This window comes from Muntiacus reevesi, chromosome 1 (genome assembly GCF_963930625.1).
Source record: "Muntiacus reevesi chromosome 1, mMunRee1.1, whole genome shotgun sequence".
In the NCBI taxonomy this organism is placed as follows: Eukaryota; Metazoa; Chordata; class Mammalia; order Artiodactyla; family Cervidae; genus Muntiacus; species Muntiacus reevesi.
In genome coordinates, this window is record NC_089249.1 from 182783355 (window position 1) to 182800543 (window position 17189).

Genomic DNA, 17189 nt, shown 5'->3' on the forward strand with positions numbered 1-17189 from the left:
AACGAGATATTAAATGTTTACAACCGTATTGAGTGTTATCAGTGGGACCACACCTCCTGCTGTTGCTTTCAGAGCACAGAAATTCTGCCGGAGTACAGGACATACATCCCTAAAAGCTGCCACAAGGCGCAAAACTGCGCAATGAAACACAGGGCTTGTGGAAATGATGGAACACCACCACAAAGCTTCACCAGTAACATCAAAAGAGAGTCTGGAACCTGATTTTTATTTATTTATTTATTTTTTGGAACCTGATTTTTAAATGGTAGCATGTTAAACAGCTAAGAAATACACAAATGCTGCCTGAAGCCTCACCTGGGTATTTGCTGTGACTCTGGATGGGGTGCAGTTTCTGAGTTACAGCAACAGTAACTCAGGAGGAAGGAGGTTGTGTGAACCCAGAAGGGGATGGATATGATGTGATGCACATCTAAGGTAGGTGCATTTTGTTTCAGGGTCCCAGCAGGAGCTCTTTTAACTGAGAGTAGTTTTCTGGATTCATCTAATACAGGAGTCAGCAAACTTTCTTAAAGAGACACAGTAAATATTTTCAGCTCTGCAGGCCATTCGGTCTTTGTCATAGTTGCTCAAGCCCTGCACTGTGACAGTTGGTTCTCAAATGGGCGTGGCTGTGTCCCAATCAAACTTTATTTACCCAAACAGGCCATGAGCCTGTGGGCCACAGGTTCCCAACCCCCCAGACCTAGCATTTCTCCTGGACAAAATCACATGTAACAAAACCATGTGCCCTTATACCAACAGTGTTGGAACAAATCTGCTTTTCCAAACAAGCATTACGGCAGAACTGACTATAGAGAAAACTGGTTTCAAAGAAAGGAAGTGAATGTGTAAATTCAATCCAAGTCCAGGACTCAAGGTTAACCCTTTGGACAAATCAGAAGAAATTGAGTTTCAAGAAGTGTCAAGTGCATACTGGTTACTGCAGGGTCAGTCTGTCCCAACTACATGGGTCAATTTTACATCATTCTAAAAGCCCTACACACTCTCAAGATAAATAGGCCCCTCATAGAAGGAAATTACATGCTATAAACTCAATTACTGAAGCAGATGAAACTTTAACCCAGTTACAGAAACAAATGGTTCCTAAGCACACGTGCCTGAGCATCAGACCAAAGCTCTAAGGAAAAGTACAGGGCAGGGTTAAGCCAGGAAAAGAAAAAAAGTGAAGTCACTCGGTCATGTCCAACTCTTTGCGACCCCACAGACTGCAGCCTGCCAGGCTACCCGGTCCATGGGATTTTCCAGGCAAGAGTATTGCAGTGGGTTGCCATTTTCCTCTCCAAGGGATCTGTCCCACCCAGGGACTGAACCCCAGGTCTCCCGCGTTGCAAGCAGCCGCTTTACCACCTGAGCCACCAGGAAAGTAAGTGCAAATCAAGTACACTGGGGCTGAGTTGCTAGAGACCTGGGGTGGTGAGGGGAGGGGGTTCCTGGGAAGAGCCTCGGGATCAGGTTTCTCTCCAGGTAACCCGGACTTAACTGTGCCCTTGAAGGCTGGTGGGGGTGGGTGCAGTCGTCTGTGTCAGGGAAACCCTAAGAAGGGCTTCAACTGGTTTGGCGGCAGCAGGGGGCGGGGCGGGGTCCAGGAGGACACAGGTTCACACCACACTGCCCCCCAATGTCCTACTCCAGGGCAAGTCATGCAGTGCCATCACAGCCCTGTTCCTTGCATCCTGAATAAACCTCAGTGCTTTCTGCCTGCAACTGGAGTTCCACAGCTCAGCCTCAGCCTGGACACGCCACCACAGCTTCAGGAACAGCCGCTGGGCTCAGCCTTCAACCAGTCAGCACCTTGGTCCTTCAAGTCTCCTGACTTTTATGTGAACGCCAGGCCTGACTGGTAGGCACACCACCTCACTTCCAGCCTGACAGCATCGTGTTCATCCCACTGGAGTTCCCTGGACCTGGGGACTTGATGCAGGTTTTCGGAGCCTCCTGCTTAATGGTAAGAGAAGCCAGCATTTTTTGCCAGATAAACAACCTCTTTACAGAAATCAAAGTCTTGACCAACAAATTCTTCAGTGGTGTTAAGGAGCTCACTTGCTCTCTTAAAGGTTTCTCACAAGGCGCATAATGTCACCTCTGGCCTCTAATGGTGGCTGGCGGTGCCGAGGCTCTGGGCACACAGAGAGAAGAGTGTAAAAGAGATGAACACGTGGTGCTCCAGACTTGGGAGCATCTGACCCTACTTGCAGAGCATCGCCCTACTGGCAGAGGAGGGACTCAGGAAACAGGGGTGTCAGCAGATACCGCCCTGATCCCCAAAATGCAATACACCAGGCTAGCTGAACACCAAGCAACCTTGCGTCACACAAATACACACGTGTACCCACACTCAGACACATGCACCTACACACACTCATGTATATACAGTTTTCATCCCTTCTTCCCACTTCCAAATCTTATCCAATCATCTTAGAAAAGGTCTTGCTTCTCTGTGTAATTAATTTATGAGCAAAAGAACAGCAGTTCTCATGTGTGATCACTGTCTGCTGGGCTCCAGAACCAACTGTCGGGAAGGAAAACCATTCTGAAAATGAGATGAGACACAGGGTCCAGAACCACCAACTTCTGAAGCAAGCGAAGGAGCCCACAGGCCGTGCAAAAGCTACTCAGGGCCCTCTGTGGACCCCTGCACACCTCCACCACTTCAACCCACACTTCCTCTGAGACAAATAATTTCACACCTGGGTAGAACAAGAGAGCGGTTTAAAAATCACTAGCACCTGCAACCATGCTCATTTTTACTACTTTGTGCACACAGTAATGTAAAGTTCCAAAGAAGGCAAAGAACCAACTGCTGTCTACTGTTGTTAATATCTGAGTGATGCCTGAATCTGGAAGGGAACTTCGGCAGTACCAAGAAGCCTGGTCAGTTACTAACAACCAGGGATACCCTTCTCCTAGTTCACAGTCTGTCTGATCCAGGACATGGATGTCGAATACTGATTCTGCCCCAGTCAGTTACCTCCAAGGGGCCAGTGACCTGGGGGTCCCACCTTTGTGGAAGGCAGGAGCAGGAGCTTGGGGTCACTGGCCTTCATGACAGCAAAGACCCAGTAAGGGTGGTAAGATACATGTGTTGATCATCATTTTGTTACAAGCCAACAATGGAAAAGAAATCCACTCAGCTGGTCCAGAGGAGGAGGGGGAGTATCTAGAAATGCTTCATTAGAGGTAGGCCACATGAGCAGAATCTGGAGTTGTAGAGATGGAAGAGGAGAAAGCAATGGGAGCAGAAAAGGTAAAGTGGCAGAAATATACAGGCATGTGAAAACCCATCTCCCAAGTAAGTACATGAAACCAGATAAAAGGGGATCAAAACTTTTAACAACTTTTTAAAATGGAATGAGGTTGCTTAGAAGGAAAAAACATTCCCCCATGAGAGTGAGGCCATTTATATGCTAGCAGTGATGACTGGGCCCCGCAGGCTGCAGTAGTCTGGGACTGGGGATGGGGTGGAGGTCCTGGCTGACCATCAGCCTGTGAGAGTGAGGAGAGCTGGAACCTTTAGGTCCTGAAGGACAGAGGAGGAAAGTGCTGACAGCACAGAGTGTGCTCCAAAAAGACCTAAGTGTGCACACAATTTAAATCAAGTGCCTCCAGTCACTCCATCAAACTAATCCATCTGAGCACTGATGCTCTCCACAGGGAACTCTCTTGACCCCAGCCCCCAAAGGGGTTACCTACCCTTCAGGGAAGACACATCATTTGTGAATGAGGGTTCAACTCAGACTCAGGAGCCAAAGGTGAAGGTTAAGTTCAGGAGCATCTTAGTTTCCTAACAGGGCACTTCTTTCATGCCAAGCATGCCCAGACACCACATCCATCTGAAATGATAATGACACACCAAATATAAGGCCATCACCACTCAGGAATCATGCAAGGTAAAGTCAGACCAAGGCAGCCATCCTATCAGGTCACCTTCAGTCCTTGGTTCAAGAACCACTCGGATATGTAACACTGTTAACACTGGGAAGAATTAAAAAAAAAAAAAAAAAACACCCACATATAATACACCCTGGGCTCTTAAGTTTACAAATAAACACACAATTACAATCTGATTATTTTTGTGTTGTCATGCCCTCCTCCAGGGGATCTTCCCAACCCAAGGATGGAACCCAGGTCTCTCTCATTGCAAGTGGATTCTTTACTGTCTAAGCCTCCAGGGAAGCCCAAGAACACTGGAGTGGGGAGCCCGCCCCTTCTTCAGGAGATCTTCCTGACCCAGGAATCAAACCGGAGTCTCCTGCACTGCAGGCAGATTCTTCACCAGTGGAGGACATGTAAATGTAGCCTCTGAAATAATGCTTTTTTGAGATATATTTAATAAAATTAATCCGGAGAGCAGAAATTTTAATATACTCAAGTAGCAACCACCACCATTTTAAAAATAAAACCTTAATGGTCTTCATATTCCTCAAGGCCAATGCCATGCAGACCTGGAGAAAGATGGTGGTAGCACCTCACCCCAGTACCACCTGAGGGAACAGAGCAGGTTTGGGGACCAGTCATCTCCACAAAAACCGATGGTCACTGCCTTCATTGGGGCTCATGCCACAGTAACAGCCAGCCCTCTGGTGGCCCGCCCAGACGCTCAGACTCACTCTGGGGACACGTAGGGCCAGGCCTGGGACAGCCAAGTCCCCAGACCTCAACACCTCCCTCCCTCCCTGGAGTCACAGGGAGAGGCAGCCAGAGAAAGCACAGGTCCTGTCGAGGAAGCTGGGGTAGGTGGTGAGTTTGTTTTTATCTTTCCCAGACATAGACCATCTCTTGAAACTTCGGAAAACAGGGACCACCACGGACCAGAAAGGCCATGCAGATATCACTGAGATCAGTCTGCACCTCAGCTTCATGCCTTGGCCTCTGAGTATCTCTTCCCAGTGACAGGAGATGAAAGCTTGTCCACACCTCCACGTTCAAGCATACAGCAGGACAAAGTACGCCTAAACTGACCATGCTTTAAAAGGGGGAGAGACTGGCAGCAAATGTTTTTAAAACTTGATAGCACCCCGGGGCTCACTCTGAAGAGGAGGGCTTGGATTTTGTGTTTCCGCTCTCAGAAGTGCTCATTTACTACCCAACACTGCCTACCTGGAAGTGGCCCCACAGAGGTGTCTGGGCCTCTGACAGCTGGGGCCTGCGCCTGAAGTCCAAGTGCAACCCCAGAGAGAAACAAATGTCACCAGAAGAGAAGGCGACATGGAAATAAAAACGCTGCCTGTAGTCACTTCAGTCATGTCTGACTCTTAAAAAAAAAAAAAAAACGCTGCCTGTGAGGAGGATCTGAATATTAAATACCCACAGGGAAACGGTGGCCAGGGGCCCTCCAGTGCAGGACGTCACTGAGAGATGTGTGGCTGAGCCTCCTTGGCCCACAAAGGGTTATGCCTGCCAATTCCCTGCCAACTGCAATGTGCCCAGTGGGTGTCACATCACCAAATGGGAGGCCTTAACCCTTCCAGGGCCGCCTCCCTCAGGACCTGGCTGGGAAAGCAGCCCTGGCCACCAGCTCCAACGAGCTGGGAATGGCAGGAGGTTTTACAGAGAAACTTCCAGGAAGGGCCAGAAAAGCATTCTGCATTCTCAGGAGGAGACGGGAGTGGAAAGAGAGCCAAACGTGCACCCAGCAATGTGGGGACACGAGCCTGGAGGCCCTGCCTGGGCTCCTTTGTCAGCTCCTCCCCATACACATCCTGCGGCAGCAGGGCAGGCAGCCCCAAAAGGATCAGAGCCAGCAGGGAAACCTATGTCTAGGGCTAAGTAAGTGTCTGGCCTCAATGAAGCCCATGGGCCTAAGAAACAGTTCCTCCTGAGGAACAGTTCCTCCAGCACTTCCTGCACAGCTGTGAAAGCTGGAACAGAAATCTTCCTTCTCTCCTCCATCCTGTGAGTAGAAATCTCCCCCTTGGGCAGAGGGTTGTTCTGGGTATAGACACCTATCATCTCCAAAAAATAGCCAGGCTGACCTAGAGGATATCACATGAGTGGTCATTTTTTACAACATGCTACTCAAGGTAAAAGCAAGATCTTGCCCCAGCCAAGGCCCTGAGAGCCCCTCTGACCTGACTACTACCACCCCTCTCACGTCCCCCCTATCCCTCAACCCCTTTCTCTCAGCTCCAGCCACTCAGACATCCCAGCTGCTCCTCTGAAAGCCAAGTTTACTCCCACCTCAGGGCCTTTGTACTTCCTGCTACATCCTTCCCAGGATCTCTGTACAGCATTCTCTTCAGCAGAAACAGCAAAGTGACATGAATCTCCCCCCCACCCCACATACACGACTCAGGGGGGGTCTCTACCCCCTTTCCCACCTCATCACCACTAGACATGCTAATTACTCATCTTTCCATCTGTATGTCCCCCTCCTCTAACCCCCCCAAGAACACAGACTATCTCTGTTCAGTGATACTGTCCTAGGGCCCAGGACAGAATAGGTGTTCAATACATACTTGTTAAACAGATGAGAAAAAGTACTTTCAGTACTCTCAACTATGGCACTCCCCTCCCTCATTAAATAAGTCAAAAACTCTTCCTGTCAATAGAAAATAAAATGATCAAAACCAAACAAAATGGGGACTTCCCTGGTAGCCCTGTGGTTAAAAATCCACCTCTCAGTGCAGGGAATACAGGTTCGATCCCTGGTCCAGGAAGATCCCACATGACAGAAGAGCACTAAGCCAGTGAGCTGCAACTACTGAGTCCTCATTCTAGACCATGGGAGTACCAACTACTGAAGCCCACACAGTTTAGAGCCCATGCTTGGCAACAAGAGAAATCACTGCGATGAGAAGTCCGCACACTACAATGAAGAGCAGCCTCCACTCAATGCAACTAGAGAAAGCCCATGCACAGTAACGAAGACCCAGTGCAGCCAAAAAATAAATAAAATTAATAAAACAAAATGCTTACTTCACACCATATATGAAAAACCAACTCAAAATTGGCCAAAGACCTAAATATTAAAAGCTATAAAACTCTTAGAAGAAGAGTATATGAGGGTAAAACCAGGACCCTCAATTTGGCAAGAAATTCTTAGATAGGACTCCAAAAGTTCAATATCAACAAAGGAAAAAAATAAATTAGACTTCATCAAAAAAAAAGAAAATAAAATAAATTAAGACTTCATCAAATTTATTTAAATTCTTTTGTGCAGAAGACTGTGAAAAAAAATCAACAGAGTAGGGAAAAAATATTTGAAATCATATCTCTAATAATGGTCTGATGTCCAGAATATATAAAGAACTATTAGAACTTAGCAACAAACCCAATTCAAAAAAACAGACAAAAGATTTGAAAAGACATTTTTCCAAAGATGAAATGGCAAATGGCAAATAAGCACATGAAAAGATGTTCACCATCATTAATCATTAGGAAGACACAAATCAAAACTACCTCTCACCCATTAGGAGGACTATTTAAAGAAAAAAAAGGAAAATAAGTGTTGTTGAGGACATAAAGAAACTGGAACCACCATAAACTGCTGGTGGGAATGTAAAATGTTGCTGTGATGTGGGAAAGTCTGGCAGCTCCTTGAAAAGTTAAATACAGATAAATATAGAATTACCCCTATGACCCAACAATTCTACTCCTAGATATATCCAAGAGATGTGTTCATTAAAAAAAAAAAAAAATTGTATACAAGTGTTAAAAAGCAGAACTATTCACAACAACCAACAAGAACAACCCAAATGTCACCAATGGGTGGATAAACAAAATGTGGTATATCCATATTATGGAATATTATTCAGACATAAGGAATAAATTTCTGATCCTGTCACAATGCAGATGAACTGTGAAAACATGGTAACTGTTTAGAATGTTTAGCAGACACAAAAGGCCATACAGAATATGATTCCATTTTTCTGAGATGCCCAGAACCATGCAAATCTAAAGACACAAAGTAGATTAATGGCTGCTAGGGAATGGGGGCACAGAGGTGGGGGAGTATAGGCTAATACATACAGGTTTTCTCTCCAGGGTGATGAAAATGTTCTGGAATTAGAGGTGATAGCTGCACAATATTATGACTGTATTAAATGCCAACGTATACTTAAAAGGATTAAAATGGTGAATTTCATGTTGTGTGAACATTACCTTAGTATTTTAAGGCAGGAAAACAAAAACAAAATAATCAACCTCAAGAGCCACAGCCCCTCTAGAGCTGCTTAACTACTAAAAGGGAAAAGCAGGCTTACTCTGTTCCCAACAGGACCTGAAAAGGGTCCTCAAGGAAAGACTCCTTTGTGTAACAAGATCGCCAACAATCCAAGAGCCACTGTCCACTGGGGCGTAGTCCCTCATCAGCTTCTCACAGCAGCCAAGGAGGCCGCAGCAAGCCCGTGATACAGTGTGTGACCACGTGGGGCACAAATGGGACAGTTTACCAAAAGGGAACCAGCTCTGTGAGAAGCCAAGACCTCCGAGGACAGGGGTCACACAGGCCACCAGTGTAGAGCAGGATCAAGTCAGGCCTGTCACTGGCCCCACACTGGGCTTGTGTCAGACGCCTCAGTCTCACAGATGTGTCACTCACTCATTCACCCTAACACTTGCTTAGTTTCTACCAGGGACCAGGGGCTGATTGGGCCCCAGCGACACCTTTAGGGGTTCCAACAAAAGGCCTCCCATCCATAGCAGCACAGTCCCAGGAAGATGTGTGGGGTGGGCAGTGAACACAGCAGGCTGAGACATAGGGCAGAGGTCCCACCCACACTGGAGTTCTCATAAACCCTGGATCACACTTAAGGCTCAAATTTACAAAGCACTTCTTTTTTTATAAGACAGTCATGGTGAAGACCAGCTAACTACCTACTTTATCCAGCAGCTACGGCTGCTCTGGGCAGACACCACCAATGGAGAGGTGAGATTGATTTCTAATGAATAATATATTAATTTGTGTCAGAAAACAACATATGGGACATTATGGCATCAGGGTACTGAAGTGAAGCAACACATGTGGTGATCGATGCATTCTGGGTTCTGGGGGCGGTGGGAGGAATCACGCACAGAACAGACAGTGCTACCAGCGTCACACTCCATCAGGCCGAAACCAGAATACCTGGCTCACCTCCATATCCCTCACCTTCCTCACCTGCAAAATAGGAACACACCCACTTTATCACCAACATGGCTCCACGAAGGTACTATAAGTGCTGTTATTACAGAAAATAATAACGCTTTAACAGGAAGCTGTACCACTTGATGGGCTACTGGTCACAGCTCCCCACAGCAACTCCAGAATCTCTGCTGAAGGTTTTCTGCTTGAACTTACACCAACCACAAGCGGCCACCATCCTCACTGCTATAAGTAGTACTTTTCCTGCACTGGGTGACATGCATCATAAAGCTCCCTGAAGGAAGGCCTGGGTCACACCCATTTTCCAAATTTATTTTATGGAGAATAAATTATTTTATGAAAAACTGCAAACATACCCAAAGAAGCAGCATAAATTGCACATGCCCACCACCCAGATCCCACGGTCATCAAGACAACCAACCAGTCTTTCACCCACCTCATGTCTGATAGGCTCTAAGAAGCAAATGCCATTCAATATGTATTTATGAATGAACAGTTCAGTATTTATCACTACAGGACACAAAACCACAATTTCATGATCACACCATCAACAATTAATCATTCCTCAATCTCTGTCAAAGTCACACTTGTCTAAGACACAGGTTCCCCCATCACATTCTTTTCAATCATATGTTGAAGAAATCAGGTCATTTGTCCCATTCCCCTTGACTGGGTTTTGCAAGTGGCCGCCTTGTGGTATAATGGAAAGTGTGAAAAGTTGTCAGTTGCTCAGTCGCATAGAAAGCCGCTCAGACTTTTTGTGACCCTATGGACTGTAGCCAGCTAGGCTTCCCTGTCCATGGAATTCTTCAGGCAAGAAAACTGGAGTGGGGAGCCATTCCTTTCTCCAGGGAATCTTCCCAGCCCAGGGATCGAACCCAGTTCTCCTGTGCTGCAGGCAGATTCTTTACCGTCTGAGTCACCAGGGACCCACACCAGGAACACAACCCCAATTTCCCATAAACTAGACTTTGAGGCCGAATCAAGCATACACCCCTCTGAGAGCACATGCACCCTTCCTGGGTTGGGGGGTGGGGTGGGGAAGGCTGGCAGCTACTGAGGACCACTGTCTAGATCCACCATTTTATTAGGTGTCTGCAAAAGCATGAACTTATAATTTCATGTTCCATACTCACTAGCCAGAGTGTCAATAGCTACACTGTCTGTTAGCCACATGTGGCTATTTAAAAAGATTTAAATCAAATAAAACTAAAATTTTACTTTCTCAGTCACAATATTCCAGGTACCACATCAGACAGTATGAGTAGAGCATACTGGATAATTCTGGCAGCTTGAATCCATCTTCGAGGGAAACTAGCCCTCACCCACTGTTTTGTTCCTTGCAAGTTCAGTTGTAGAGTAGAGCTAAATGCTTGCTTCTTCACTCTACCAATTTTTCAACATGAGTTGACTCCCTAACACTTTCTGAAGGGCACTCACGAGTTTTTTCCTTTCTTCTAATCATCAATACAAACCCTGGATTTTTTTCTTTAAACACATTTGATGCTCCAACCCAGGGACTAATTTTCATTCACAGTGCCCTTGCCCCACCCTTGGTCGGGGGGGGGGGGGGGTGGTGTCCTGTGGGTCCTTCTGACATAACCCTGGCAGGATCTTTCACAACTGGGACAGTCCCAATGCAGATTTAGAATCAAAACATTTTCACTTACGTGCTTTGATCTTTCACTCACATGTCTTTTGTCCTTAAAACAACAACAACCAAAAAAATTTTTTTTTTTTTAACCACACCACAGGGCTTGTGGGATTCTAGTTTCCTGACCAGGGATCAAACCTGGGCCCCCTGCAATGGAAGCATGGAGTCCTAACCACTGGACAACCAGGGAATTCCCAATTTTGGTTCTTTTTTTTTTTTTTTTCCAATTTTGGTTCTTAAAGACATCAATTACTTGTTTTCTCCTACAATATATAAGACTATCGGCATTGTTGACCTGAAACCAAAAATATGATTCCTAAAAGGAGTTAAAGATTTTTCCCCCCTTATTCTTACCTTTATGGCATTATCTCATATCTTATGATCAAAAACTACCATTTTTTTCAATTTTACTTATTTATGGCTGCACAGGGTCTTTGTTGCTGCATGTGGCCCTTCTTTAGTTGCAGGCACACAGGCTTCAGTAGTTGTAGCGCATGGACTTAGGCATCTCGCAGCATGTGTCCCCTGCCTTGGCATGTGGATTGTTAACACTGGGCCACCAACAAGTCTCCAAAACTACAATGCTTTAAGGCCATGTAAAATAAATCCTCTGAGAGGTTAAATTACCAACTTGAGTACAACTGATATGTACCTAGATTCATTTATTCCAGCTTGCTTTTGCGCATGGCTTTTGGGGATTCCCCTCCCCCAACATGACATAACTTTATTTTCCAATTATATAAATCATGCATCTGGTGCGACACAGAAAGGAAACCTGGAGGAGTCTCCCAATAATCCTATTCTCTTTTCGTCATACCTCTGGAGGTGACCATGCAGTTCATTTATGGTTTGTATATCCATTCTAAAAAATAAAATAAAAACAAATACACATTATGTCTCCATCCTACCCCTAACCTTTTATCATGGGGGGTGAAAGTAAGTGCAATACATCTACCCTTCAGTTTGTTATTGTTTCTACTTAATTCACCCTAGAAATCCCATCACCGTGACATGAAGCCATCCCTTCTTTCATTCAGGGGCTCAGCTCCACCCCACTGGCAGATCCAGCCCCATCAGTCCTGGCCCCAGCTGGCAAACAGCTAGGTCAGTTCCAGTTTGCTACTTCAGAACGTTGTAGTGAACAGCCCAGCCACAATCCTTACTTTTGACAGTCTATCTACAGGATACTTTTTGAGAAGTGAACTCACTGGAGCAAAGGGTAAGTAAATCCCTCTCTGACGTGTTGTGAGCCTCCCAAAGCAACATATAGTGGTGCCTGGTTCCCACCAAGAGAACAGAACAGAGTCCACCTTTCAAGACTAAGGGTCAGAAATGTCTTAGGGAAGCTCCAGTGAGCATTATTCTTAGTACTGGGAAAGACTGAGTCTCTTTCCTGACTTGCTTAAGGGTTATCTGCATTTGCTTTTCCCTGTTTGTTTTTCTACAAGTCATACCCGTTTTGGTCCTTAACAACCAAGCACAAGGCCAGTCTCTCAGCACGAGAGCAGTGTCTACAGCTGCTGAATGAACAAGACACCTGACAGGCGAAATTCAAGGGCAGACACCAATGCCATCAGCCCAGGCAAGCAGACGGACCCTCAGTGCGCACACTGACAACACACACAGCGTGGGGCCCTGTGTGCGGGCTGTGTGCGTGTCCAAGACTCTCCAGGACACAGCCCCTCTCCTGCCCTGCTCTTTCTCTGTGCCCACTGAGTCCTGGGCAGCAGGAATGAGGAGACCCCAGCAGACCACAGGCCACGGTTCAATGGAAAGTGGAACAATCAATCAATCAATCTACTCGGCTGACTTACACCCACGACCAAAAGTACACAAGCTGACGTATTTATACATTTTTTAAAAATAATTGCTCAAGGGTGCTTTTGCCTGTCTGACATTGACCATCACCTGCCACCACCATCCACAGCCCATATTTTCCCATCGAGCCCTTCACACAGCAGGTACAGAGAGGCAGGACCAGAGGAACACCTGAGGGGGCTTCCAGAAATTCCCTCCTGGATCCCCAACCTGACTGCTTTCCAACGCTATGGCTCTGTCTTCCTTGTTGGCCCTGTAATAGGAAAGGAGGAGTTTTCTTTCATTCAACAAGCCGACTGTTCAGACTGTGCGCGCGCACTGCAGCGTGTGCAGGCTCAATCCCTGGTCAGCGAACTAAGACCCTACATGCTGAACTGTGGTCAAAATTTAAAGCAAAATAAAACGAAGGGCCAGACAGATATGAGGTCATCCAGCCTAGGACCTCAAAGAATCCTGAACCAGCCCTCTGCCTTCAGACAACGCCCTGGGCTACTAAACAAGTGATGGTCACTCACCCCACCCTGGGCTGCAGTAAGACCTTTACTAGACATAAAGTACCATGAATTTTAAATGCTAACATTCAAAGAAAGCCTACTGACAACCACGGGCCAAACCCACTTTCTAGGTGGCTGGCCTACTGCATGCTGCCACCAGCACCAGGTCATGAGCACCATTAACACCAATGATCCTCAACTAGCTCCAAGAAACTGGGACAGACTCCTTGAGTCATTTTCACCAGAGCTCTAGGGTCCCTGGGCAGGGCTGGGGGAGTGGGGTGTAAAATGGTGCAGCTGCCATGACAACGGTCCGGCATTTCATCAGAATATTAGACTTATGATCCAACAATTCCACTCCAAGTACACGTTCAAAGGAACTGAAAACACGTCTCCACAAACATGTGTACATAAATCTTCATAGTACTATTCATAATTACCAAGATGTGGGAATAGCCCAAATTTATCCCAGATGAATGGATAAACAAAACGTAGTCTAGCCATGCAATCAAATATGCTCAGCCACAAAAACAGATGAAGCACTGACTCACGCTGCAGAGTAGACAGACCCTGACCCTTGAAAACAGGCTAAGTATGAGAAGTGAGACGCGAGAGGTCAGATACAGTTATTCCGCTGGTAAGAAATGTCCGGAACAGGCAAATTCAGAGGTATAAAGTAGAGGAATGGCTGCTGGGGGCTGAGGAAGGGGGACTGGAGATGGGGTTCTTTTGGGGGGTGATGAAAGTGTTCCATAACTACACAGAGGTGACCTGCACTACTCCTTAACACACGAAAACATCGCTGAATTGTATACTATAAATGGGTGAATTAAATGGTATATAAATTATCTCAATTAAAAAATTTTAAACACCAGTAAAATTTATTTTTGCTGGGGAAACATTCTGGAAATGTTTTCCTGACCCCAGGATTACTTGGTCACTCCCATACTTTGTTGCTCTACGGAGGTAAGAGCTGAAACCTCACAAATCGACACCCAATCCCCGCCACATACCCTGCTCAGCCCAGCAGGGGAGTCCCTGCAGCCAGTTCTCGCCCCATGCAGTGGTGCCACTGTTTCGAGGGCATACACCCCTCGGAAAGTCACCGGCCAGCTGGCCTACAAGAGGAAGCGGCTCACTAACCCAGGAGGTCTCCAAGGTGTCTTCATCTTCTAAGACGTCTCTCAGTCCTACTTTCTCCAGTTAGGTAACCCTGGCCCAAAACATCACTAGCCAGTCCCTGATAGTAACAGACAAAATACCACCTGGTTCTGGGCTCGGTCCTGTTGGGTCCTAAAAGCCCTGGACAGTCTCCACCTGAGACCCCAAAGCAGTGGGGGGATGGCTCAGTTTCCCCACAGGCACGGAGTGCAGTAAGGTCAATGAGCTACAAGCATGGGTGGTTAAGGATAAATGCTAACCATTTCCGTCAGCATTGGGAAATCACAGGAATGGCCAGAGGGCAAAGGCCACCTGGCCACAACTATCCTCTGCCCCTGATCCTCAAAGAGGACGGCTCATTCTCCTGGGGCCTGGGCTTTTCAAATGAGTGACCTGTGAGACCCAAGAAGAGAGTGAAAGGCCACCCCGAGAAGGCAGGGCCTGGGAAGCCCCGAGGAGATCGCCCAGTGTGCAAATCCAGAGGTGCTGGCCTTCTTCCCTCTCCAGGAGTGGCTACCAGCTTCCGAAGCAGTGCTGTTTCAAAAGTCCAAGGGCCTGAACGAGGCCTGCTGGGTAAGTCAGTGCCTCCACTCCACAGATACCAGGTACCTCGCACTCACCTGGGTTCTGGGCATGGGACGCTGGTCCTACCAGCCGGCCATGGTGGGAGCTATGTCAAAAGGCAACTTCTGTCAATGTGCTGGCCAACCTAAAACAAAGAACAGAGGATGAAACACTGAGTTTCCAAAAAAAGTTACTGGAACATACTGACAATTTTAAATGTCTCCAATCCCTGGAATTACACAGCATAATTCTAGATTTCAAGCAGAGCACTGTGACTGCTCCCTTCCACAGGAGGGCAAGCTGAAGAAATCAATTTCTATCAGTCTCTGACTGTATGACCCAATATGGTGCACTAACCAGTAAACACGAAGATGTCAGACATGAAAGATCCCATCTTAAACAATACGGATAGAGACAATAGGTGGTACACAACCACAAGCCAACATACTGAGCACGCAGAAAATGGTTGACGGTTGTGATTATACTATTAATGACAGTAACAGCAAAAACAGACATACTAGCATTTAATAGATGCTCAGTAGTGAGTTCCAGGTACTATATTAAAATTCGGTTATCTCTCTGAATCCCCACGACAGTCTCAGGGTTTAAGTTACACAATCATTCCCATTTGACAGGTAAGGGAAGTGACATATTTGATATTCAGGAACTTGTCCAAGGTCACCACATCTCCCTCTCCAGACGTGACCTCTCCCCTCTCGCCAGTGCCCACACCCAAACACAGACCCCAAGAAAACCACCCACCATTACAGGCAGGGCAGAGTTTGCCCTCATGAAGCTGGGGACATGAGGTACCCAAGGATGGATAAACTTCATCTCCCACATGGAAGTGGCCTCACTGCCACAGGGCAACTATAAGTTTCACCCAGGGATCAGCTCCAAAAGGCTTACATGGCCCACGCAAAAAGGGGCTGCCTTGTTTTACAGACAGGAAAACTAAGGCTCAAGAATGTCCAGGAACTCTCCCAAGGTCACAGAGACAGCATGACTTTCCCTCCTTTGTGAGGTTACATGTCCAGTGCAATGGGCACACAGGCTCAAGCCAGTGAACCAGTCAAATCTCAGCCTCCCAGGCAGCTGTCAGTTCTAGTTTGCCAAATATTGTCAGTATCATCTCTGTTGTCATTCTTTGCACCCACATGACTACCAGGAGCTTGCTCTGATATGAAACCTTTATATTTAAACTGGGTTCACAGCAATTCACAGCTCATGGATGTCGAGAAACACTCCCATAGGAGAACTTGCAAAATAAGCAAATATCATATGTAAAGATATCTAATGGAAAGATCTTTGGGCACCAAGGAACACAGAGTCCTCCTCAGTGAGGCCCAGAGCTGGCTACAGCCACCACCAGGGCTAGCTCCTAGGGAGAGGGGCCCTTTCTGTCACTTTTTTAGACCCTATTCAGTCTGGGAAATGCAGTAGATGCCATTAATTCCCTGGAGCCAATGCCTCTCTGCCTCAGAGAGCAAAACCTCAGAAGGAGTAGTCCTGGGCTTTTCCAAGCTCCTGCTCTCTTCAGGTCATGGTCAATATACAAAAGTCAGAGGTATTTCCACACAATGGCAACAAACAATCAAAACTCAGAATTTCTGTGGTGGTCCAATGGCGAAGATTCCCTGCTCTTAGGGACCAAGTTTAATCCCTGGTCAGGGAACTAGATCTCACATGCCACAACTAAAAGAGCCTGCACACCACAACGAAGACCCTATGCGGCCAAATAAGTAAATAAAGTTTTTAAAAGCTCAAAGCTCGGACTGCCCTGGTGGTCCAATGGTTAAGAATCCGCCTGCCAATTTAGGGGACACAGGACCGATCCCTGGTCCAGAAAGATCCCACACGCCAGGGAGCAACTAAGCCCGAGCACCACAACTACTGAAGCCTGCACGCCTAGAGCCCATGCTCTGGAACAAGAGAAGTCACCACAGTAAGAAGCCTGTGCATCACAACTAAGATTAGTCCCTGCTCACAACCAGAGAAAAGCCTGCCTCCAACCACAGCAACGAAGATCCACCACAGACAAGAAACTAAGTAGTAAATCTTTGGGGAAAAAAAACTCAAAGCTCTAAAAAATAGTAATAATTAATACAGTATAAATGTAAAACACCTAAAGATAAATCTGATTTTTAAAAACATGGACAAGACCTGCAACCTGAATTACAGTAAGATGTCACCAAGATTAGTGAGAGAAAACCCAAATAGAGAGATGACTTTCCCATGGATCAGAAAGTGTCAGTTCTCCCCTAAATTGATGCAAAGCCCCAATCAAAAATTTGCCAGCATCTTTTGCTGAAAAACAAACAAACAAAAAGGCTGACTCCAAAATTTATATGGAAATGCAAAAGACCTAGAATAATGAAACACTGAAAAAGAAACA

The 17189-nt window shown here is 46.5% G+C and overlaps 1 protein-coding gene across 8 annotated transcripts in view; it reads right to left on the reverse strand.

The window, feature by feature from the left end:
- The window catches only part of GATAD2A (GATA zinc finger domain containing 2A), a 92183-nt gene that overhangs the window by 41689 nt on the left and 33305 nt on the right, over positions 1-17189 (reverse strand). For 7 of the 8 annotated variants that reach the window (XM_065917347.1, XM_065917343.1, XM_065917346.1 and 4 more), the window contains one exon: positions 14851-14939. In XM_065917347.1, the coding sequence (XP_065773419.1) occupies positions 14851-14865 (15 nt within the window). In that variant the 5' untranslated portion in view covers positions 14866-14939. Of the gene's footprint in view, positions 1-3711; positions 3852-14850; positions 14940-17189 lie in introns of those variants that run through there. The other variant, XM_065917344.1, reaches the window with a different exon arrangement.